At 40.3% G+C, this 21,170-nt stretch overlaps 1 protein-coding gene across 2 annotated transcripts in view; it reads right to left on the reverse strand.

The window, feature by feature from the left end:
* HS6ST3 (heparan sulfate 6-O-sulfotransferase 3) overlaps positions 1-20,589 on the reverse strand; it is a 273,417-nt gene extending 252,828 nt beyond the window's left edge. Inside the window, exon 1 of one of the 2 annotated variants that reach the window (XM_053935495.1) lies at positions 19,989-20,589. In XM_053935495.1, the coding sequence (XP_053791470.1) occupies positions 19,989-20,511 (523 nt within the window). In that variant the 5' untranslated portion in view covers positions 20,512-20,589. Of the gene's footprint in view, positions 1-19,978 lie in introns of both variants that reach the window. The other variant, XM_053935494.1, reaches the window with a different exon arrangement.
* Positions 20,590-21,170: the final 581 nt, after the last annotated feature.

The raw sequence follows: 21,170 nt of genomic DNA on the forward strand, positions 1-21,170 counted from the left end.
GGACATCATCATTTCTTCCCATTGGGTTCACCTGCATTTTACAATACACTAACTATTTTAGTGTTAGACTAAAAGCAGTCTAACACTGCCAGTTGCCACTTAGCAACTCAACAAAACATCTTAAATGACAGGTAACACTTCCTCAAAAACTGTAAATATCAAAATAGCTGGTCACTTTAGATCCTACTTGAAAGGATAAAGTTCTGAAAGAGTTATTAAATAATCTGAAGTCTGTGGTTCTGTGATATCTCTGAACCAGTTAGCTGAGTTTTTTAAGAAGGGAGGGATAAACAGATCTTGTCTTAAAATTAAGCAAGTCATTTTGGTTAACTGGAAAATTTTTTCTGGATCACTCAATGAAGATTTCTACTAGAAAGTGAGTATACCTCATATTGTATTAAGGAAACCTCCACAGTTCTTTATTTGCAAAAAGTTTTCTTTCACTGGTATCATTTGTGAAGATCTCAGGGTGGCCTCTGAATCTTCGTAGCACAAACTGTAAGTTGAGTTAGTGGGACTGGTTCCAGATGAAGCAGTCTGAAGTACTGAGATCAGTGGAAACATCAATAAGCTATTTAAGACTGCTCAGTGAGCTGACCTTCCTATTTATTTCTATTTCTCAATAGCAGCATAGGAATATGGGAAGCTATAGATAAGCATTCATTCCATCTTCTGAAACAAGGATGCTGCTGACATCATGACTTTAAATCTTATGCAACTATGGATATTAGCATTCTCTGCTACTGTAAGAAGTATCCAAAATAAAAACAAACAAACCAATAAAACCACTCTCTTTTAAGGAAAGCATTTTTCCCTTTCATCCAACAGCCAGAAGATGCAAATGCAGGATATATTATATGATAGGACTGCCCAACATATGTGACTGAATTGCCAAAGCATGCACCAGGGACACTTATGCAATTGTAAATAAAACTCTGTGTGCACTGGGGGAACAGTTTGCCTACAGGCTAGGCAATAACAAAAAGACACAGTTAGCATTTCCTAAATTAGAACAGATGAACTTTAGAGTTTCATTTACCCATGTCTATAAACATAAAAGGTTCTTAAATCCATATAAATCAGATTTTTTATTTTTCTCAACTTGCTAACATTGAAAAACTAGTCTCTGAACAGCAAGCAACTGTGTTAAGATAGTAATTCTAAAATACCTTGGTAATTGCAGTCCTCTTTCCACCAAGATTATATGCCTAGGTGTATCTTCAAAAATGAACATCAAATAACCTATAGTAAGGCTAATCTGCAAGAAGAGAATCATTCTCAAGCTTAAACAAAATGAAGTCTCAAGTCCCACAGTAAAGTAGGATGTAAACCTGCATTTAGGCTCTGTGTAAGTAGAGTATGATGTAATTAAGTTTACATCCACTAAGCTTATCAGTTAATTGCACATTTTATCAATTCCTCAAGAAATTTAACAGAAAAAAAGTTGTTAAGAAGCATTAGACATTCATACCATCAGCTGCAGGTACAAAATTTGCTTCTATTAATGTCAAATAAAGTTTTACAGTGTCATTATGCTATTATTATTTACATCCAATGCAGTCATTAATTATGGTGGTACATACTGCAGTGGAGAAAAAGAAATAAAGCAAGGGATTCCTCACCTGAGTTCCTCAGAAGCACAAGAAAGCCCTGTACTATCACTGCAGCTCTGGAGCTGCTTTTCCACCTGCCCCTCCTTTGCTGTTCTCCCCACAGGCACTTCAGCCTGAGCGGCACACAGTACCAAACAGTATTTGAACAATATGATTAAATCCTGTGTCTAGAGAGAGGGACTAGAGAAGTACCTTGGCCCTTTCTCTCCACTCTCTTCTCAGGAGCCAGTCACTGTTAAATAAGAAAATAATAATCTACTCTGATTTTAATAGGGCCAAATTCAGTCTTGACCTACTTTCAACAGAAAAAAACTGAATGAGGCATCATTAGCTTAAAATTTCTTCCTATGTACTTCCAAAATATTAAGGCTATTTTTTTGTAACAAATTCTTCTCCACAATACACTTCTTACCTCTTCTCTCTAAACTACATCCACACATATGTACAGGAACAACTTAAGGGGTGCAAAGGAATATGAGCTAACATAATTGGAATAAAATACCACCTTGATTGCTCGATCAAAGTTACAAAGGAAAAACAGAGGTCACTTAATAGCTGTAAAGAATGTGAAGTCACTGTCATTGGGGGAATACTGACAGTAAATGAACACTATTTTCCTGCATGTAACTGACATAAATGGTCCAGTACAAGCCTCTGTGGCAAGCACACAGGAAAACAGAAGCATGACAAATTCACACTTAATATTATGCTAAAAAGATAGAAATTCATGTTCATCCTTTACAGAATTTGATGCTTTCACTATTTCACGAGGTTACAGTTTACAGTACACCATAAAACTCCCTACAATTCATAAAATGCCATGTGGCAAAGACTAAACCAGCAGTTTGCAGGAATGAGATGGTAAAGAAAGGAGAGATGTCTTCCCTAAACACTGAGCACTCAGCCATTAAAAATATAGTAAAGAAGCACACACGTGACAGATAGGGACAGATGGCAAGTAGGGAAGCTACAGGGCAGCTAAGACTGACAGTGTTCTTGACAGCTTCAGAAAGCAGAACCACAGTCAAGCATCAAAAGGTGACTGCGTAAAGATATTTTCTCAGGGACTCTGAGGAAAAATCTCAGTATGGAAAATGCAGATTATCTCAAGCTGGGGAACCACTAGTGGCAAGGGAAGTATGAACAGGGCTTGAAAGGAGGACTAAGGAAAAGCCAGCAGACTTGCATGACATGAAGCAAGCAGTAATTTGTTTTCCAGCCTTGTAACTAACTCTCCTTCACCCTGAGGTTTTCCTGGGTTTATCTGGTCAGGTTTTCTGTATTTGTTTTAACAAAGTCTTTAGATTCAGTGATTGAGAAGTTCAGTCCCTATGCTAGATATAAAAATGGAGATGTGGGTGAATATAGGAAGTAATTCCAACTAAATGCACCGTCTGATTCAAGGTCCTAAGTTGTATTAATGAAGAAAAAAAAAAAACCATACATCATTTTTTAAAAAGCCTTGTAGTTGAGGATTTAAAATTACAATTTTCAAGAGCCAGTGTGGTTTATCTTAAAAATGCCAAATGAAGGTAAAGGATTTCTTTGCTTTATACATATTTAAGAACTCGCAGGTAGTATTTCTAAGCATTGCTACCATATGTACCTGTGCTAACAGCTGTACCACTAAATAAAAAGCTGTCAGAATTTGCAGATTCAGAACTTCAGCTGAAAGGGATTTACCATAGCAGATGTATCTAAGCACATCTTTTTATGCACAAGTACTTTTCATACCGACATCTCATCAAGCCAAAAATGCCTTTTCATTATGTAAAAGGATTAAAAGGTGCATATACATGCAGCTCACAGAAACTTCACAAGGAGTTTGCTGTACTCCATGATGATTACTTTGATTCAATGGATTTATAATCCATCTACTGCAGTGCAAGTGTCTGCATGAGTCTGAGTGCTATATGGGCAATTAAGACCAAGAAAGTTGAAGATGATATGACAAACCAAGTACCTGCAAAGGCATGAAAAAATTGGGGCATGCAGAAACTTGTCTCCTTACCTCAAGAGTTTGCATTTTATCCAGGCAAGTTACACTTCACTGCCAAACTACAGATATCCTTCTGTTTCTCCTCTCCACTCACACTCAGCTCTAAAAGGCCCAAGTCTCTAAGAAATACTCACAGCCTTATTTACATTTGCTCTGATTCCACCACTGCAATCCACCTAAGATTACAAAACAGTGCATCCCATGTCCTTTTTTTCCCCCACCAGTCCTCTCTCACACAAGCAAAAAAAAAAAAAAAAATGGATGCCTCCTCTATGTCTTTCAGATCTTTTAATTCCCATGTCAAATTCATATTCCTTGTCTTGAGGTTTCCCATATTTCTAACCATGCCATTATCCTTAACTTTTTCTCCTAACTTTTCCTAACCTAAGTGTGTCTGATGATCAACTTCTTCAACTGAATGTCACCTTTTTCTATATCTTCCAAGTCACAATAAACAAATAAGCCAATAAACAAATTAACCATTTGTCACCACAATTCAATTTTCAATGACTGAATTTCACTTAGATTTTGGACTATCAAGTCTAACATCCTGGTTTCAGTGTACAATATAAACACCTAAAGCCTCATTGCCAGTAACAGCAAAAAAAAAAAAAAAAAAAAACCCCAACCAAAACCAAACTAAAAAAAAAAAAAAAAACAAAACCCAAAAAAAAAAAAAAAAAAAACACACACACACACAAAAAAAAAAATAGTTAAAGTGAGAGCAGCAGGACTTTTTTTATACAACCAGCAACCAGCTTAAGCTCCACACCAAAAAGCCCAAATGAGACACTTGGCTTACTACCACTGCTGCACAAGCAGAGATAAAACTAATTAGTTTACAGCATGAATTTCTGCACAATTTTCAGTTACATCTCTGCAACACTGTCTTAAAGTATGGACAGTGACTGAAAGAATCTTATTGTTGGAGAAGTGCGTAGGCCATTAATCAGTTCTGAATAAAAGAAAAAAAAAGGCTAAGCCTGCTCTAAGAGCTTTTCAACAAGACACTGTTGCTGAACTTCTCGTTCAAGAGAGTCTTCTCACAATGGCATTCCAGATCTAGAGGACTGATCTTAAGTGTTGCCAAAAAAAGTGTATTATCAGATCTAAGAATAAATTTTTAGTTCTTCATGTGGAATATTTTCTAAAGAAAAAAGTTTGAGAGCAGAAAAAAAAACACACAAAGATAAATAATAGTTACCATTTCTATCTGAAGCATACTACAACCACTCAACTTCCCTTGCAGACATGTTTTTTGACCCCTTTCTAGATGCTACAACATTATTCATGCATGATTTTCTATTACAAAAGCCACGTGGGCCTCCCACTGTGCTGTACCAGGCAACAATATGCTAATTCTACTTCCTATAACAATTTCTCCTAGTTTTCCATTGCAGATGCTAAGCTTTTTGTTAAGTAGTATGAGTCTTTAAAAATTATTTTCAAATTGTTCAAATGCCAAGTTTTAAGCAGAGGGTCACATCTATATTTACTAGTTTGGTTGCTTAATTCCTGAGCTCTTTTCAGTACCATCTAGTTCTGGAAACTGGCAATTTTAAATATCATCTGGTTTATGTCTTTGGTTTTTTCATCCCTCCTTTTTCTTTTTAAGATTGTTCCATAATTGCTTCTATCAACTCTTTACTTTGAAGAGAGATCCTTTGAAACGTCCTCCATAATGAAAGGTTCCTGTTCAGAATTTCTTCAAGTTAAAAAATGAACTTGGATACAAGAGGTAAGACAACAGCTTCTTTTTTGATAGAGCTTTACCTCTAGAGGATAGAAGGAGAGATCATCTATTAGCCCTATGCATTCTCCAGTGGACTTCTTGCTCACTGTGAGTTTCAAAGATATTAATTTTATACCTCCTGCAAATTGTTCCTCAAACACCTTTCTTAGCTGAATGTATGCATTCTTACCTTACACTGCCAGAAATTTATGAAGCTTTGTATTTTGCTCTTGCAGACAAAACTTAACTTTTATAAAATGGTGAAAATTGCTTTGCGTAACCACCTTTCACCCTGCTGTTAAACTACGCCATGCCAGTTTATTTTTGGACTTACTATCTTTGATAGGTGCATGCATTTCCTCCAACACTCCCACATGGCATCTTCAAGTAGTTTCCATGCCACTTACAAGGATTTTCATACTATAAATTGTCTTTAATATGGTTTTTAAGTTTAAAGTCATTTTATTTAAGAACAAAACCCCCAAAGCGGGGAATTTTCAGAGATGGAGGTAGATGATCCTGCAAGAAATGTAAATATATTTTACACAATGACAGTAGCACTTTGAACCAGATCCTGCACACAGTGGTCAGAAGCACATACAAAACTGTTTCTCCCTCTTCTGGTTTGCAGACTAACTGCTCCATGAAACACTCACTAACTGTGTCCAGCAATTTAGTCTCCACATCAATCATTGCCTCAGTCACTGCTGCTGCCATGCAGGCACCAGGCTGACCAGGGAGCAATACAAACAGGAGGTTAGAAGAGAATGAAAGGGCTCCAAAGAGAAAGAAGGGGAAGAGAACAACCACACAAAGTCAGCTTGTGTGCATTTAGACACCACATTGCTCATGATGCTCCAGGACTTGGAGTAACATATATGATTTTTCATGAGCTGCTGTTTCTCTTAATTTTAAACCCGTGATTACAGGAAAAAGAAATAAGAATTCAGATACTAGACGTGAATTCAAGAAGTAGGAGGCAAACAAATCTGTATTAAAAGATAACGAGAAAGCATGTGCTAACTGCTTAAAATTAGCTCTCAAAAATTTGAAGCTAAAATTTGACTACTGAGATTGAACAAGCCACTGCAGAGCAAATACACCTGAAAATACATGCTGAAAATTAGCTTGACAGAGCAGTGTGCATTCCTGTGTCTTGTTGCAAACAGATGTTCTATTTGGATTTCCTTGCATATTGCTTCTCTCATGAAATCCCTTTTTCCTCTGTTTAACTCAAGGGTATCTCCCCCTCTACTTGGACCTAAGTTCTCCTCTTTACTTCACACATTTCCAGTCCCATAAAACCATCACCCTTTCTCCCCAGGTTACAAAAGCATTAACGCCTCCCTCCTTTGCCTCTGTGGCAGGGGGACAAATCCAGGGCCTATCTGCCTTCCTTCATCTGCTGGGAAGGATTTCCCTTGATGCCTCAGATTTTAGCTTTTATGTTTTTTGGATTCTGAACTGCTTTAGTGTGTAGTTCTGAGCTTCATATTAGGGCATAGTAAGTTCTCTTCACAGAGTAGGTAGACAAAACAATTCCTTCCCTAGCTGGGGACCAAGGACAATTGACCCAAATTTCAGCCCCAAGAGCACGGTGGACTGAAGAGAGACAAGCAAGAAGGATGGGACTTCATGGGCTAAAGCTGTAATTGGACAATTAACGCCAGTATGCAAATGGACCAGAACTCACTTATAAAGTGTAAGACCCCGTGACTGGTTGTCCATTTGGTGACCATTTTGGGTTCACCTGGGTTATAGCCCTGGCTGGGTTCTTGTGCAGCCCAAGGTGGATCCATTGCGGCCTTCTAATAAATGCCTACTTTATTCTTTAGCTCTATCCAGCCTCTGTTCTAAGTCAGCCTTCACTTCTTCAGTAAGAGAGCTTACTATCCCCTGAAATGAAGCTCAGAGCTACATACTAAAGCAGTACAGAATCTGAAAAATAGACAAGCTAAAACCTGAGGCATCACCCTGCTCCTGCCTCAGGATGAAACTGGTGCCTCGCACTGTAGAGCTGGGTTTCAGTACTGCCATAGGACAATTACTGGTAAAACACAATATTTTTCTGCTAACACTATCCACCCTAAGCTTAAATACCTTCTGCTCCAAGTCGTTGCAAAAATAAAAGACTAGGGCATGTGCTGTTGAGACAACTTGCCATTGTTTAATGCTTTATCCTAGGACAAACTGAACACAAATCAAAAGGAAGTATTATAATAGCCCTCTGAGCAGCAGCTTAAGGGAAAAGATGGAAACAAAGAGTTATACAAAAATGCATCTTTTCAATCTCCTGGCTTTTCAGGTAGGAGGAAAAGACAGTTATTTTTTCTTATCTGTTTTTGTGCACTGCTAGGAAAAGAGAGAACAATAAAAGAAAAGAATTTAGGATGGATTAAACTGGTCAGTTCTGGCAGCTCTTGCAAAGCCAAACAGCTAAAAGACCCTTTGAACTTCGACAGGGCAGACAAGCTCAAGAGCTGATTCAAGCCTGCAGCGTGCTGAATACGCTGAGCAGAGAGGAGCACTACTCCAACTAGCTCATTCTGTATGCACAGCAAGCAAGTACAATGTAAAGGGGATGTGAGCCACACAAGAAAAACATATAAAACAAAGGCAAAAGAGCTGGCAAGATAGAAAGGATAGCAATGTGGGAGAGTGAGCAACACCAGGCTGCCAAGAAGGTAAATCAGAAGTGTACAATGTGACCTGAGTAATACAAGAAGTAGTAGGTATCTTTACAGAAAAAAAGATAAAAATAAAAACTGATTGTGAAAAATAAATCTTTCATATTCTCCATGTTCTTTTAAGCTCTTCTGCTATCCGTATATATGGTACAATGGGAAAATCCTTTAGGCATATATATAAATTTACCTCCTGAAAGAATACACAACTTGCAATTTGGCTTAAAATATCCATGCAACTCCAATGACTCTCTTGCTAATGAAGACTTCCCAATTCACCTTTTTTGTATTTTGTTTGGGCTTATGCTTAATATTTTCATTGAAACTACCTGATAATATTCTGGAATACAAGTAGCAGAGCATGAAACAAGAATGATAAACTTCTAGCATCCTCACTGCTCTCCTAATCAAAGCCACAGCTCTGTGTGGCTGCACTTAAGCTTCCCAGTCAACCTGTAAGTCAGATGCAGTCCATCAGTTTTCCTATTACTCTACTGCAAGGCCCAGCAGCCATTTAGATGGCTGGTACTGACCCATATCACAGTGGGATTCTTTACCCCATTGTCAGGCATCTGGCAATTTAATCAAAATGAAAAGAGGTATAGCCTGATAAAAAAGTAATCTGCACAAGTCAGAGGCAGTGCTGCAAAATTCAACATACATTTACATGGTTCTGGAGAGCAAAACAAAAGACTTGGCTGAAAAAGGAAACATATTAGAGAGGGCCTGAGCTGTTTAGGAAAAGTAATTTCAGTGACTCCTTTCATTTAGGCAACTAAATTCTCAGTTTGGAGGAAATCATTCCAATGGGTGTTTTCAGGCTTTAAAAGCCTGATGAAAAGGCATGACTACTTTAACACAATTGAGCTGAAGCTTGTGACACAAGTCTGTCCTGAAAACAGGGACTTTAAACCTTTACTTCACGTAAGTAAAGTGTTAAGCAGTAAAAAATAAAGATGCACATGCGAACTAACTATTTGAGATCACATCTTCTGAATCTTTTCTGCTTGGCACTGTAAAGCCTTTATAATCAACTTTAAATAAATGCAAAGTTCTTTGCCTATATATTTGCTGCTTTTTTTTCTGGATTCTGTATTTGCCTACAGAAGCTTTGAAACTTGCACAATAAAATCTTACATATATTGCAAGTTCAATCCAATAATTCAGGGGATAAAAGGCAAAACAGTTATGTTCTTTCATAACAAACTCTGGGAAATTATCGCATGTTAATACATGAAAAAGTTTTACACTATCACTTAACTGTGAACAGTTTAATAACATTAGCACTGTAGATGCAAGTTAGATCTCTGAAGAACACCATCTGCAATATGAATATGGAAACTATAAAAATGTTAGCTTTATGGATAAAAATAATTTGAGGAAATGGTTGACTCAACATATCCCGAAATAAAAAAGTATTTAAGATGACAAATATGTGACTGCCTCTTATTTACTGAACTGCTACTCAAGTTCTAATTTACCTACTAAAACCAATTTAATAAGAAAAAATGTACCTTCCCAGTCACCAGAGAAGCATACCATCCCATTCTTACCAGAAATGTATAAAGGAACATATTTTTTGTAATACATGTGCAATGCCAACTTTACTGGATGTCACAGAAGTATCACAGCCCATTTAAAAAGTTATTGCTGTAATAAATTGTTTCTTCCAACAAACTAATGCAATGTCCACTGTGAAAAAAAAAAATCATTGTCTATATCCTTCATTTATTTAATAAATACAGCTTCTGAGCCTGTTCAAGGAATTCTCAAATTGAGGAACAAGGAACAGTTAAAATACTTACTTCAACACCTTTTCACGTTGTAGCATCTTCTCCATTGTAATCTTGCTTCCCAATTTCCATAAATAAAAACCAAACTGTACACTTAGCTTCAAGAAGGATTCAAGGAACTACAGGCTGGTGAGTCTCATCTACAACACTGGAAAGGTGATTGAGCAAACTCCCCTGGAGCAGTGGATGTTGTTTGCATTGACATCAGCAAGGACTTTGCCATGGTCTCCCACTGTGTTATTTGAGGCATGCTGGTGGGACATGGGTACTATACAAAATCCAGCTGGTGGCTGATAACTTGTGGTGTCACTCAAGAACTGGCAGTGATGCCAATGGTGTTTAAAACTCTCTATTAATGACCTGGATGGTAGGACAAAGATTACCAGGTCAGAGTCTACCAGTCAGCAGGTTCAGGGGTAACCCCACACTGGAGAACTGCGTTGATGGGAAACTCATGAAGATCAACCATGGTAAGTGATTTACTGTAGGAGTGGTAGGACTGAGAAGCTGTGGACTACCTCTGAAAGTTTTCATGGCCAGGTTGGACAGGGCTTTGAACAACCTGCTCTAGTGGAAGGTGTCCCTGACCATGGCAGGCGGATTGGAGCCAGATGATCTCTGATACCCCTTCCAACCCAAACCATTTTATGATTCTATGTAAAAGAAAAAACTCGCTCCTGTGGTGAAGTAACACACAAGACAGGCTGGGCATGCAGTGGACACAGCTCTACAGAAATAGATCTGGAGCTCCTGGTGGACACTGATGAATAACAGCCACCAAAATGCACCCTTGGGAAGTGAAGCAGGCCAGTCAAGTATCGAGCTCTGCTGGCAGGTGAGACTAAGCAAGCTGGGGCAAGTGACTTCCCCTCACGCCACCTTTCAGCACTGGTAAGACAGCACCTGGATTGATGTGTCTGATTTTGAGCTCAGCAATAAAAGGCAGACGTTGGTGGAGTGGGAACTGTCAGCAGAGGGACACCAAGATGATGAAGGGGCTGGGACACACGACACATAAACAGTTGCCAAGTGAGGCTTGTTCTGTCTGGGGACAAGGCAGCAACCAGGCAGACCTCATTACTCTATTCAATTTTCATTTGGGAGTAAATAGAAAAGTCATAACTTGACTCTTTTTAGATGCACACAGCAGTAAGACAGGAAGAAACCAACACAGTTTGGACAATGGAACATTTCTGGAATATTTCTGCTAGCTGAAGATAAAAGCTCTTTTTACCATGAGGGTGGCCAAACATTGCAAGAAGTTGCTCAGAGACCCTGTGGCACCACCATCCCCGGAGTTACTCAAAGTTTCTGGGCATAGCCTAAAACAACCTGAACTAGTCAGACTGATTTTCAGCAGGGTTTTGAGCTACAGGACAAATAGTGGTCCCTTCCTACGTAATTCTATAATGAATACAAATGACTTGTAGTAGAAAACAACATAAAATATTTCATTAAGTTACTCTTCTCATCTAAACCTTGTTAAGTCAGCAACAGAAATGACCTAGCTTTAGCCTGAGAGAGGTGTTTCTGGCATGTAAACAAAGGTTTTGCAGTTATAGAAGTTATTCACCACTTACATTGGGAACTTCTTGGAAAATAATGGTCCTACTCCTATCACTAAAAATTAAAGTATAGTTAAATGATGAAAATTACACCTGACAAATCTGTTAGGGATTTACACTGCTGGAGCTGAAGGTGCTTAATTTACTATTTGGCTCTCTTATTACAACACTTATCTAAAAATAAAATACCTATGTAGAACAGGAGCTCAAACTACCTAGTACTTGAAGTTTTTCATTACCTCTGTATCTTTCACTTCCAGCAAGCATAAAAGGAACATATGGAGAGCTTTAAATCCTAAACCATTTGTATTGGAAAAAAAAACCAAACTTTCAAATTGCATCATTTTGATCCTTCCTTGACCTTGCAAGACTGCACAGTTATTTCTGCTCCCTGCTCTCTCCTGCTCTCTTCCAGACTTCACTGTCACTTGAGGCTCAAACTGCTTCTCCTCTTTCTTCTCTTCCTTGGAGGAGCTCCTCAAGCAAACATCATCAGTTGCTATTCCTCCTATCCCCACATTCTCAGACAAAGCCTGTGTGCAAAGATAGATGAAAATAAAGTCAAAAATTGCAAGTAGACACTTTTAAGTATGCAAATACACAAACACTGAGATACAAATGTATTTCCCACTTACACAAAAGCCAGCTTACAAATCAAATGGAAATCTGTAAGTCAGCAAGTTCTTTACATTGATATCATTAGAATTTAGATGAGAAATAAAAAAAAAATTGTATTTTTTATTAGTGCTTTTTGAAGTGCTTTATTTCACTGACCTCACTTTCAATTTAATTTATTTGCAGAAAGTAACTGGCCTCAGAGATGTCAGCTTCTCCACACACATCCCCTGAAGGGACCATTTCCTTCCAGTATCAAAGAGCATCATGTGGCAAGACTTCTCATCAACATCAAGTTACTTCACAGAACGGGAAATATACTCTCAAGTCAATTATGACTATCATTGTTTGTTCCATCCTTTGGAAACGGAGTCTGCTCATTGCTTTCCCCATCCCAACATTATTCTTCATATGGCATTCAAAGTTCATCCACTACTATGCCAGTATGTTTGCAATTTCCTTTGAGTTTTTAAACACTCAGAGCCACAGTCCACCCTGCATGACCCTGACACTTTCACAACTGACATATAACTGTATTAGTGTATTAGTACATAGAACTGTATCACATTTACATCAAGCATTTTCTAACAGATTAACAATTAATAAAGAAAAAAAAGGGGGTTAAGACATTAAGTTTAAACACTGTTTTTTCTAAGATGACTTTAAGCTATGGGCCACACTCCAAATCTTTTTAGAAGTACACATAAGACCACCTAAGTGTAAGCTTCACAGCAGAATCAAAATACTAATAGGTCCTATCATTACAAGAACCCATTTTATACCTTTCCAGTCAATACATATTGAGATCTCAAACACTGATCATGTGTTTGACCGTAAGTACTTCAAGAGTTATTGATTTTGCTACTCTAGCAATTTCTCTGAAAGAAGATTCATGCCATCTTGAACCAAATCCCAAAACACTTCTGTTAAGTTCGTCCCCTTTAAAAAGTAGTTGTTTCAGGGCTGACTAACTGTAACCTGGTGGTTGTCCGAATGAGACTCTTAATTCATGCAATTAGCCTCCTACACAGTGTTTAAAACCTTGCTCAGCAAAAACAGAGCTTTAAAGGGACTGAAAGTTACCTCCTGAAGCAACTGGGAACATTACAACATAGAAATTTGGGTTATAAATACTTCCAGAGAACAGGCAGCCAGTTGAATGCAATACTTAAAATATGAAAGAATACAGGCTTCCCCTTGCTCTCATTGGATCTCATTCTGCACAAACAGCAGCAGAGGCTTTACATTATATATAAGCTCAATTCACTGCCATGGCTTCACCAAACTCTAGAAGGAGATGCTTTACTCTTGCTTACTTAGAAGTTAAGACATGGAAAACTGTCAACACACCTGAAGGGAAAAATCATTCAGTTCAACCAGATCTTTACACTTCCATTCAGCTTGTGATCACCAGAGCTGAGCTGGCAGAGATTTTTTTCTTCACCACAAAGAGTTCTCAAAAAAAACCTCCACAAGCAAGCTTACAATTTTATTCCTATTTTTGCCAGTGGCTTGGTCCACAGATCTGATCTCTATCCATGTAATGGTATTCCACAGCAACTTTTCCCGCTCACAAAGTAACCTTTCCCATTCTGCCTCAAACCAATACATATCCTAACACTCTGTAAGGATTTAAGCAATACCCTACTCAAGAGGATGCTAAATTAGGTAGCTGGTTAATAGAAATTTAAGAAGCGTCACAACATGAGAAAGTCAAAACAGCTGTTGTGTCTTATAACACAGCCCTAGAGGATGCTCCTGACACTTCCACTCTTTTCTTCTCCCACAGGACTTCTCTGCCTGGCTCCTGCATAAAAAAAGAGAATAGCTGCTGCACTGTAAAGGAAACCTTATTAGACAGCCTATTTTCCAGAAAGAAATACCAGAAAAAAGGTAAATTTACTTGGATAAATCACTAAATTCTCTTCCAGCCAACTAGAACTGCAGTTGAGGTGATCATTTTCATAGCATGCACCTTCCTGGCTCAAAACTTACTCTGTTCCAGTTATCCATAAATTACAATGATGGATGAATAAGAACTATCCGTTCCCATTTGAAATAGTGCTGACCACTCTTTTATCATTCCTGGCAATTAACAGTAAACATGAGTTCTACTCATTTTTTGTAGGCAACCTGCTGAGATTTATAGCAGTATCTTCGAAAGTCTGAAGACAAGACTTGTCTTTGGGTGAAAGATTTTTCAGGGTTATGACAACCTTGATGCAGAAAAGTTCTGGTACATCAATCATTTGTCTGCTACTCTGACAGGGGAAAACTCACAGGTGACACATACAGGGCAAAAGTCGTTAAGGATAGTTGCTAGTTGTTGCCACAAGTTCTAGACAAGTTGTCTGTAAACAAATAGAAGAAAAATACAGCATTACTATTTCAATCAATTTGGATCAAAACAGTCTAATTTTCTTCTAAAATACAGCAATTGACTTAAAATAGGAACATTAGAAAGAAAATGCTTTTAAAAAAAAAAAAAAGGACAACTTTAGACAAAATCTCCAATTACTCCCATAAGCCAAATAAAACAGAGTCTAGGAAAAAAATATGATGTGGCAAGGGCAGAACTCCCTGGAAAGCAATTCTGAGAGTTATCAAACAAAAGATTTATTACAAAGGGATTTCATTCTATTCAATGTTTGCATCAACAACATGGATACTGAAAACAAAACCATTTTTACTAAATGTGCCAATGATGAAAAGCTAGGAAGGAAAAAACTTAAAATAAATTTTGCAAATGAAAGAAATTGACAGAAGGGGAACGAAATCCACAGGGGATGAGCACAAAGCTCCTCCAAAAAGACAACGGAAAATATAAGTAATAGTCTATAATAAAATTAATTGTGTCTAAATCCCAAACTGACAGTCAATGTCAGGCAACTGCAAAATGGTAAATATCAGTGAAATGTACAACCAGAAGCACAACTTTCAGAATAAGTCAAGTAATCTTTTCTGGTCCATTTTGTACTACACTTAAGAGACGAAATACTGTACTCCCACCAAAATACCACTTCTCAAGAAAACAACTGACACAAACCCAAAGAGTAGGCCATTCTTTGTGTTCTTCCAATAAAGACAGAGTGAATTGGATTTGGTTACTTTTTAGCAGGAAAGCTTGAAAGAGGGCTTCCTAAGAAGCAAAGTACCCAGAAGGCTACTGCAGAGAAAACGAGACTGATTTGTTCTCAGGTTCTCAAAAGACAGGAGATGCAACAGGCTTAAAATTGAAGTTAACAAGATTCACACTAGGCACTTGGGGAAGACAACACCACTTTTCAAATTTAAGAACAGTGAAACCCTTGAGCAGATTACACTGGAGACAGGTAAGGAAGTAAAAAATCCAGAGTCACTAGCAGAAGCACAGGAAATTGTTTAGTCTTTCTTGTTCCTTACTTTTATTTAAAAACTATATAGAATTTACTGGCTCCAGCACTCATTTCAGTAGAAGATACTAAGGTACAATAGAGAATTTGTGGGATTTTTTTCAGTTTAAATATTTGTGACTTTTTATTCCCTTCTCTCCATTATCTTCAGCATAGTCCTATTTTTCAATTAACACTCCTACATTTTTGTGATGATCAGTTACCACACCTGCAAAGATCAGTCTGTCTTATTTTTTTATTTTAGCTAGAGCTTAAAAAACACACAATAGTCAAGTAAAAGAATGCAAAAGAAGGAAAAGGAATTCTACTAATATTTTCTATTCAACTTTCTCCATTTCAGGACTCATGGGTTTACTGCTGAATTACACTTCCATAGAAAAGTGTAGCATATGGTAAGTTAAAAAGGACAAGGAAATAAAGAGTGTAATGGAAGTGAATTAATGAAAATCAATAGTTTTGAAGACTAAACTGCATTAACAATAAAGCTTATGGGGTTTACACAACTTGACTGATTTCACTGTTTCATATTAGAAAATTAGACAAAACTTTCTATAGAGTGTTCTTTCAAGTGTGTAGTTTAAAAGATTGCCTTCCTAGTCTAATCAAACATCAAATAAACAATAATGAATAATTATTAATTATACTGCAGGCATCATCAGCAAGGGATAAGAAGTGCCTTGATCAGGACTACTCAGGTTCTCTCAAAGCTTCCTCCATAGAGCAGAGAGGCAAAGCAAGCCCTACCTCACACCCCAAGGACTACCTGGTAACCTAACAGAGGCAGACAATCGGTGTGGACAACGTCTCTGCAATATTAGATGTGGAACTCTCCTTCTCTATTTTTAGACACAAAGTCCCAGTTCTATTCTAGTCTTTCCCTTGTCATGAGTGAATGGAAGAACCGGCCCTCCAGAAGACAATTCAGCAGGTCTCAGACATGTCTGAGACCATTAAAAGAGCTGCCTGTGTTATTCTATTTCTCCCCACTGTCTGCAGAGGCAGCCTACTGTCACTCAGACTTGACACCAACTCTTCTGTAGCATACCAGGTTAAACATCTCACAACATTTCTCTTCCCATTCTTTCCTCAAACAGTGTTGGCTAAGATTCCACAGTCTCAGCTTCTTGACACCTATGAAGGAAAGCCAAGTTCTGGGGGTGGAACTGAACACAGGCATCACCAACTTCAATGGCTTCCACAGAGGTCGATGCAAACATATAAAAGACTGTTTCTTTAAAAAGAAATGTTTTAATGAAAAAAAATAATAAGGCACTATCCAGATAGTAACTTTTGTAAAGGTGAAAGCTACACATTAGTATGAAAAACTAAAAGCTTGCCTCTGTAGACACTTAAAACAGGTATTTTAGCAGAAAATCTCACATCCTGAAAATGAAAACATATGAAAATGTTTGAAGAAATAAAGTCTACAGTTTTTGTCTTGGTTTGGTTGTTTTTGAAAGGAATGTCATTCAAAAGAATTACTTGGTTTTCTAACAAAAGAGATAGTTATACAACTTCATAGTAGCATCCAATATGTTAACAACTTTTGATACCTAAGCTGGGACAAGGCACACCATTCCATTAAGTCCCATAGAGGTAAAAGTCCATGCTGGCACTTGGGCCTAAAGAAGTTCAGATTTCTGGAGCACAACATCACTTTTTGCCCCATGTTCCATCTTGGGTCCTGAGACTTCAAAACTCCACCATTAGGAAGAGGAAAATCTAAGACAAATTCTGTTAAAAACCCTCACGTGATTTAAACACACTGTCCACGGAAGAAAAAAAATGGAGAGGTTGTGCTTCACAGGTCTTCCAGGACCTTTACCATGACCATCCACTCCTTATCAGCGAGCCCCTTCCCCCATGAATTCTAATTATAGTTTCTTCATGAAATCTTCTGAAGATCTGTGTTTAAAGGTAGGACTTAATCTAACTTACACTATTTTTAGCCCTCTAAGAAACAAATTTTCACTATCATACACTAAAAATCCTTTATTGCCTCCATGTAGTAGAAGACAGACCTCATATACAGGAATATGAAAGAACAGATTATGTTAACACCTGCTAGTGGAGAAACAAACAAAAAATCTGAAATTCACGTAACATCTTCACTCTATCGAATATATGGCACAGGAGATCAAACACCTTGGTAGCAGATCCGTAAAAGTTTGTCCTGCCGATATCTGATCATTGTCAGATATTTAACCAATTTAGGCTAATTTCCTGACACCATAGCTGGAAGGCAGAAAAGTTGAACTATTCAAAGAAGTCTAGTGCTTCAAATACATGCAGAAATCTTAAAGGAAGACTTAAAAATATTCATTATGCTTTACATTAGACTCGTATGCTTGTTTCTTGCCTGTTTTAGGAATTCAGTCTCCTCAATTCTCCATTCAGACATTAAAAATATACTTAGATGCATGCCTCTAATAGTACAGCAAAGTAGTTTGGGCTTGATTCCAATTTCACCAGGAGCATATACATTCACAGCAGAGATAATCCATACTTCAGAGTTATTTGATTCCTTTTAGAGTTCCTTGAGAAGCAGAAGTCAAGCTACATGGTTATAATGACAAAACAAAGGGAAAAATGTAAAGGTGTCTCCTAGCACAGGTAATAATTCAAGAATGAACGAGTATCAGAACAATGCAATAAATTATTCACAGCGCTTTCCTCATTTATGTGAGGACAAATCAAGAAGTACAACCTTACACTAGCCAAATAATCCACTAATTAAACAAAATCAGTAACCAAAAAAAATCAGAAAACAGTGTTCACCTATAATAGTAAAGTATCACTACACGTCTTTTTTCAAAGTAATTACTAACTATGCACTGAATAACCACTATGTCTGGCTGTGTAGTTCAACTTGAAGTTTTAAATTTACCTAATACAAGAATGGTTTTCTCTAATAGTACTGAAGCCACTACTCCAATTTTATTGCCCATTTGTAATCTTTGCAACTGAATTTAGCACTCAGCTGTTTACCTACTAATATTCTTCATGAGAGAGATAAAGTGGATTTCACTGGCAGATGATGTATTTTCAGACATTTTTACAAGTATTACTCTTCCTCCTCCCCTCCCTTTTACGTTGCAAGTTTCTTGAATATTCCTTAAAGCTCTACAGCTACCACCAAATTATTTTGTCCTTGAAGACATAGCATTTCTCTTCCATCAGCAAATACATACACTTCATATTCGGCTAAAGGTAATTCATACAATTTTATGGAAAAAAATTAACAGTATTCGACAAGTACAGCCCAAGTCCAAAACCATCCACAATAAATTCAAATTATCCTGATTGGAGTCTTTCCAAATGCAACTAGCTTTGCTGCATGGGAGGGCCTTTGATGTTCACATAGAATAACCTGCAAATTGTTCAACAACAACAATAATCAACTCTATTGTCTTGATGAATAAACCCTGTGAAAATGTGCCTATGAATGTCATGGAGTATACATGTTAAGTGACAAGATACAAACCACAATGTGGAAGTAATTTTACTGAAAATTTAAAGTTTGTGGACTCATAAAATCAAGATGGATCTAAAATGAAAAAAAAACCACAAGGTAGCTGGCAAACTATATAACTTTTTTAAAAGGTATTCTTCCTATATTTCTCTTAATATTTTACAGAGTTGAAGTTACAATTATTAAAGTGCAGAGGTTTAAGCGTGAATTCAGCTCACAACTCCTTAATACACATGTCCAAAATCAATCAAACAAATAGAGATAGGTTCTAATGCTAGCCTGAATAATCTGACTGAACGGTGAATAAATCAGAACAAAGACTAAAACTTAATGCATCACCTAGAGGTATCTCTAACCAAGAGAGATCAGCCATCTGACAAATATTCCACGATTAGAACAGGCAAGACCTTTCACAAGACCCAACAAAACCACACTATAACACGCAAAGAGGCAGCGTGCACACAGAATTCCCTATTCCACTGTCATCAGGTCACCAAAGGGACATTCACAGTGCGATTTTTGCCAGTACCGTGGTCCCTGCCCAGAGCCTGCCACGCATGGTCTCCCACTTTGAGCTCGCATGGAGAGCGAGCGGTCAGGACAGCACGGGAAGCACAGCCCCTGCCTATGTGCCAACGCGAAACACGGGTGAAAGAGTTTAAGGGCTTCTGGATACTTCGAACTCCGCTAGTTACAACATTCAGCAGCTGCAACGATCCATCAGATTCTGCAGAGGCACTCTTCTTGCTGCAGAAGAGCGTAGTGATTTGTTAAAGACAAGTTTCGAAAGGACAAACAGGAGAAACTTGCGGGAGCAAGAGCGGAGTTTCTCTCACGCTAACCCGTACAAAGCAGCTGCGTGCGCGCTGCGCGGAATCAGCACGAATTTGAGGCAAAGCGAAAGCATCACAGGTAACACACCGGGAAGGCAAGAGCCCACAGCAGAACCTCACCCGGAACACCAGCCTTGCCCCGCCGTTTGCTTCTTACTGAGGACGGCAGCGGACAATTCTCGCCCAGGGGCCGGGGAGCGGGACCTGCTGCCAGGGCGCTTTCCCACGGCGCTGGGGAAGGCAGGCTCCGATTTGGAGCATCTGGAAAGCAGGCACTGACCTGAGGGTGCGGTTGCCGGCGCAGCCGCGGCGCTCCATGGCGGCGGGCACGCAGCTGGTGAGCTCGGTCCAGTCGGCGTGCAGCCCGCAGCTCCAGCCGGTGGAGAAGCGGGAGAAGAGCCAGGTGTCCTTGTCGCCGCCCGGGCGGTGGCAGGCGCACTTCTTCTGCCCGGCCCGGCAGTAGCAGGGCTGCTCCAGGTGGATGTTGCGCACCAGGTGCCGCCCGAAGGTGGTGCCGCCCGTCTTCTGGATGTGGAGGAAGACGATCACGTCGCGGCCCCGCATGTCGAACCGCACCCGCCGGCAGAGCTCCCCCTGGGCGAACGGGAACTTGGCCGCCAGCCGCGGCATCGCCGCCGCCTCCTCCTCCTCCTCCCGCTCCTCCGGGCCCCCCCAGCGGCGGGCGGCGGAGGCCGGCGGGCGGCGGGGGCAGGCGGCGCCGGGGCAGGCGGGCGACACGTACTGGTAGACGATGAGCAGGAAGAGCAGCGCCAGCAGCGGCGGCAGCAGCCACCTGTTGAAGCGCTCGTCCATGGCGGTGCGCGGGGGCAACGCGGCACGGGATCAGGCGCTGCCGGCCGCTGCCGGGGCGGCCGCCCCGCTCGGATCCCGCAGCCGAGGGGCGCACGGTTCCCTCCCCGACGGCATGGTCTTGGCAGGCGGGCGACCGCGGCTCACTCCGCTCAGCCCAGCGCGCCGCGCCGCACTCCGCCCGAGGCCATCCCGCGCCCGCCGCTGGGGCTGGGCGCCGAGCGCCGTGCCCGGAACGCGCTGCCCGGCGGCGGCCGCACAGCTCCGCTCCCGATCCCGCTCCGCCGCAACTCCAGCCCAAACACAGCGCCCGGCTCCCGGCGGGGCGCGCCCCGCCCCCGCCCGCTGGCCAATCGCGACCGGGCCGGCAGCCCGGCCAGCCAATGGGCGGGCCCAGCACGCCGGCCCTGCCGCCAATGGGAGCGCGCGGCGGCCCGGCGGGGGCGGGGGGAGCCGCCCCGCGCTCCCCTCCAGGTACCGGACCGGGACCCCGCGCGCGGGGCGGGGGCGGAGGCGGCAGCAGCCAATCAGAGTGCGGGGGCGGGGCGACGGGCAGCCAATGGGACGGGCCGGGGAGCAGCCAGGTGAGCGGGGCTCCGCTGAATTCCTCATTTCCCGGCACTTTCCCGTAGGGAGTGGGTGTCTGGCACCATTCGCGCCGT

Source organism: Vidua chalybeata, chromosome 2, assembly GCF_026979565.1.
Source record: "Vidua chalybeata isolate OUT-0048 chromosome 2, bVidCha1 merged haplotype, whole genome shotgun sequence".
In the NCBI taxonomy this organism is placed as follows: Eukaryota; Metazoa; Chordata; class Aves; order Passeriformes; family Viduidae; genus Vidua; species Vidua chalybeata.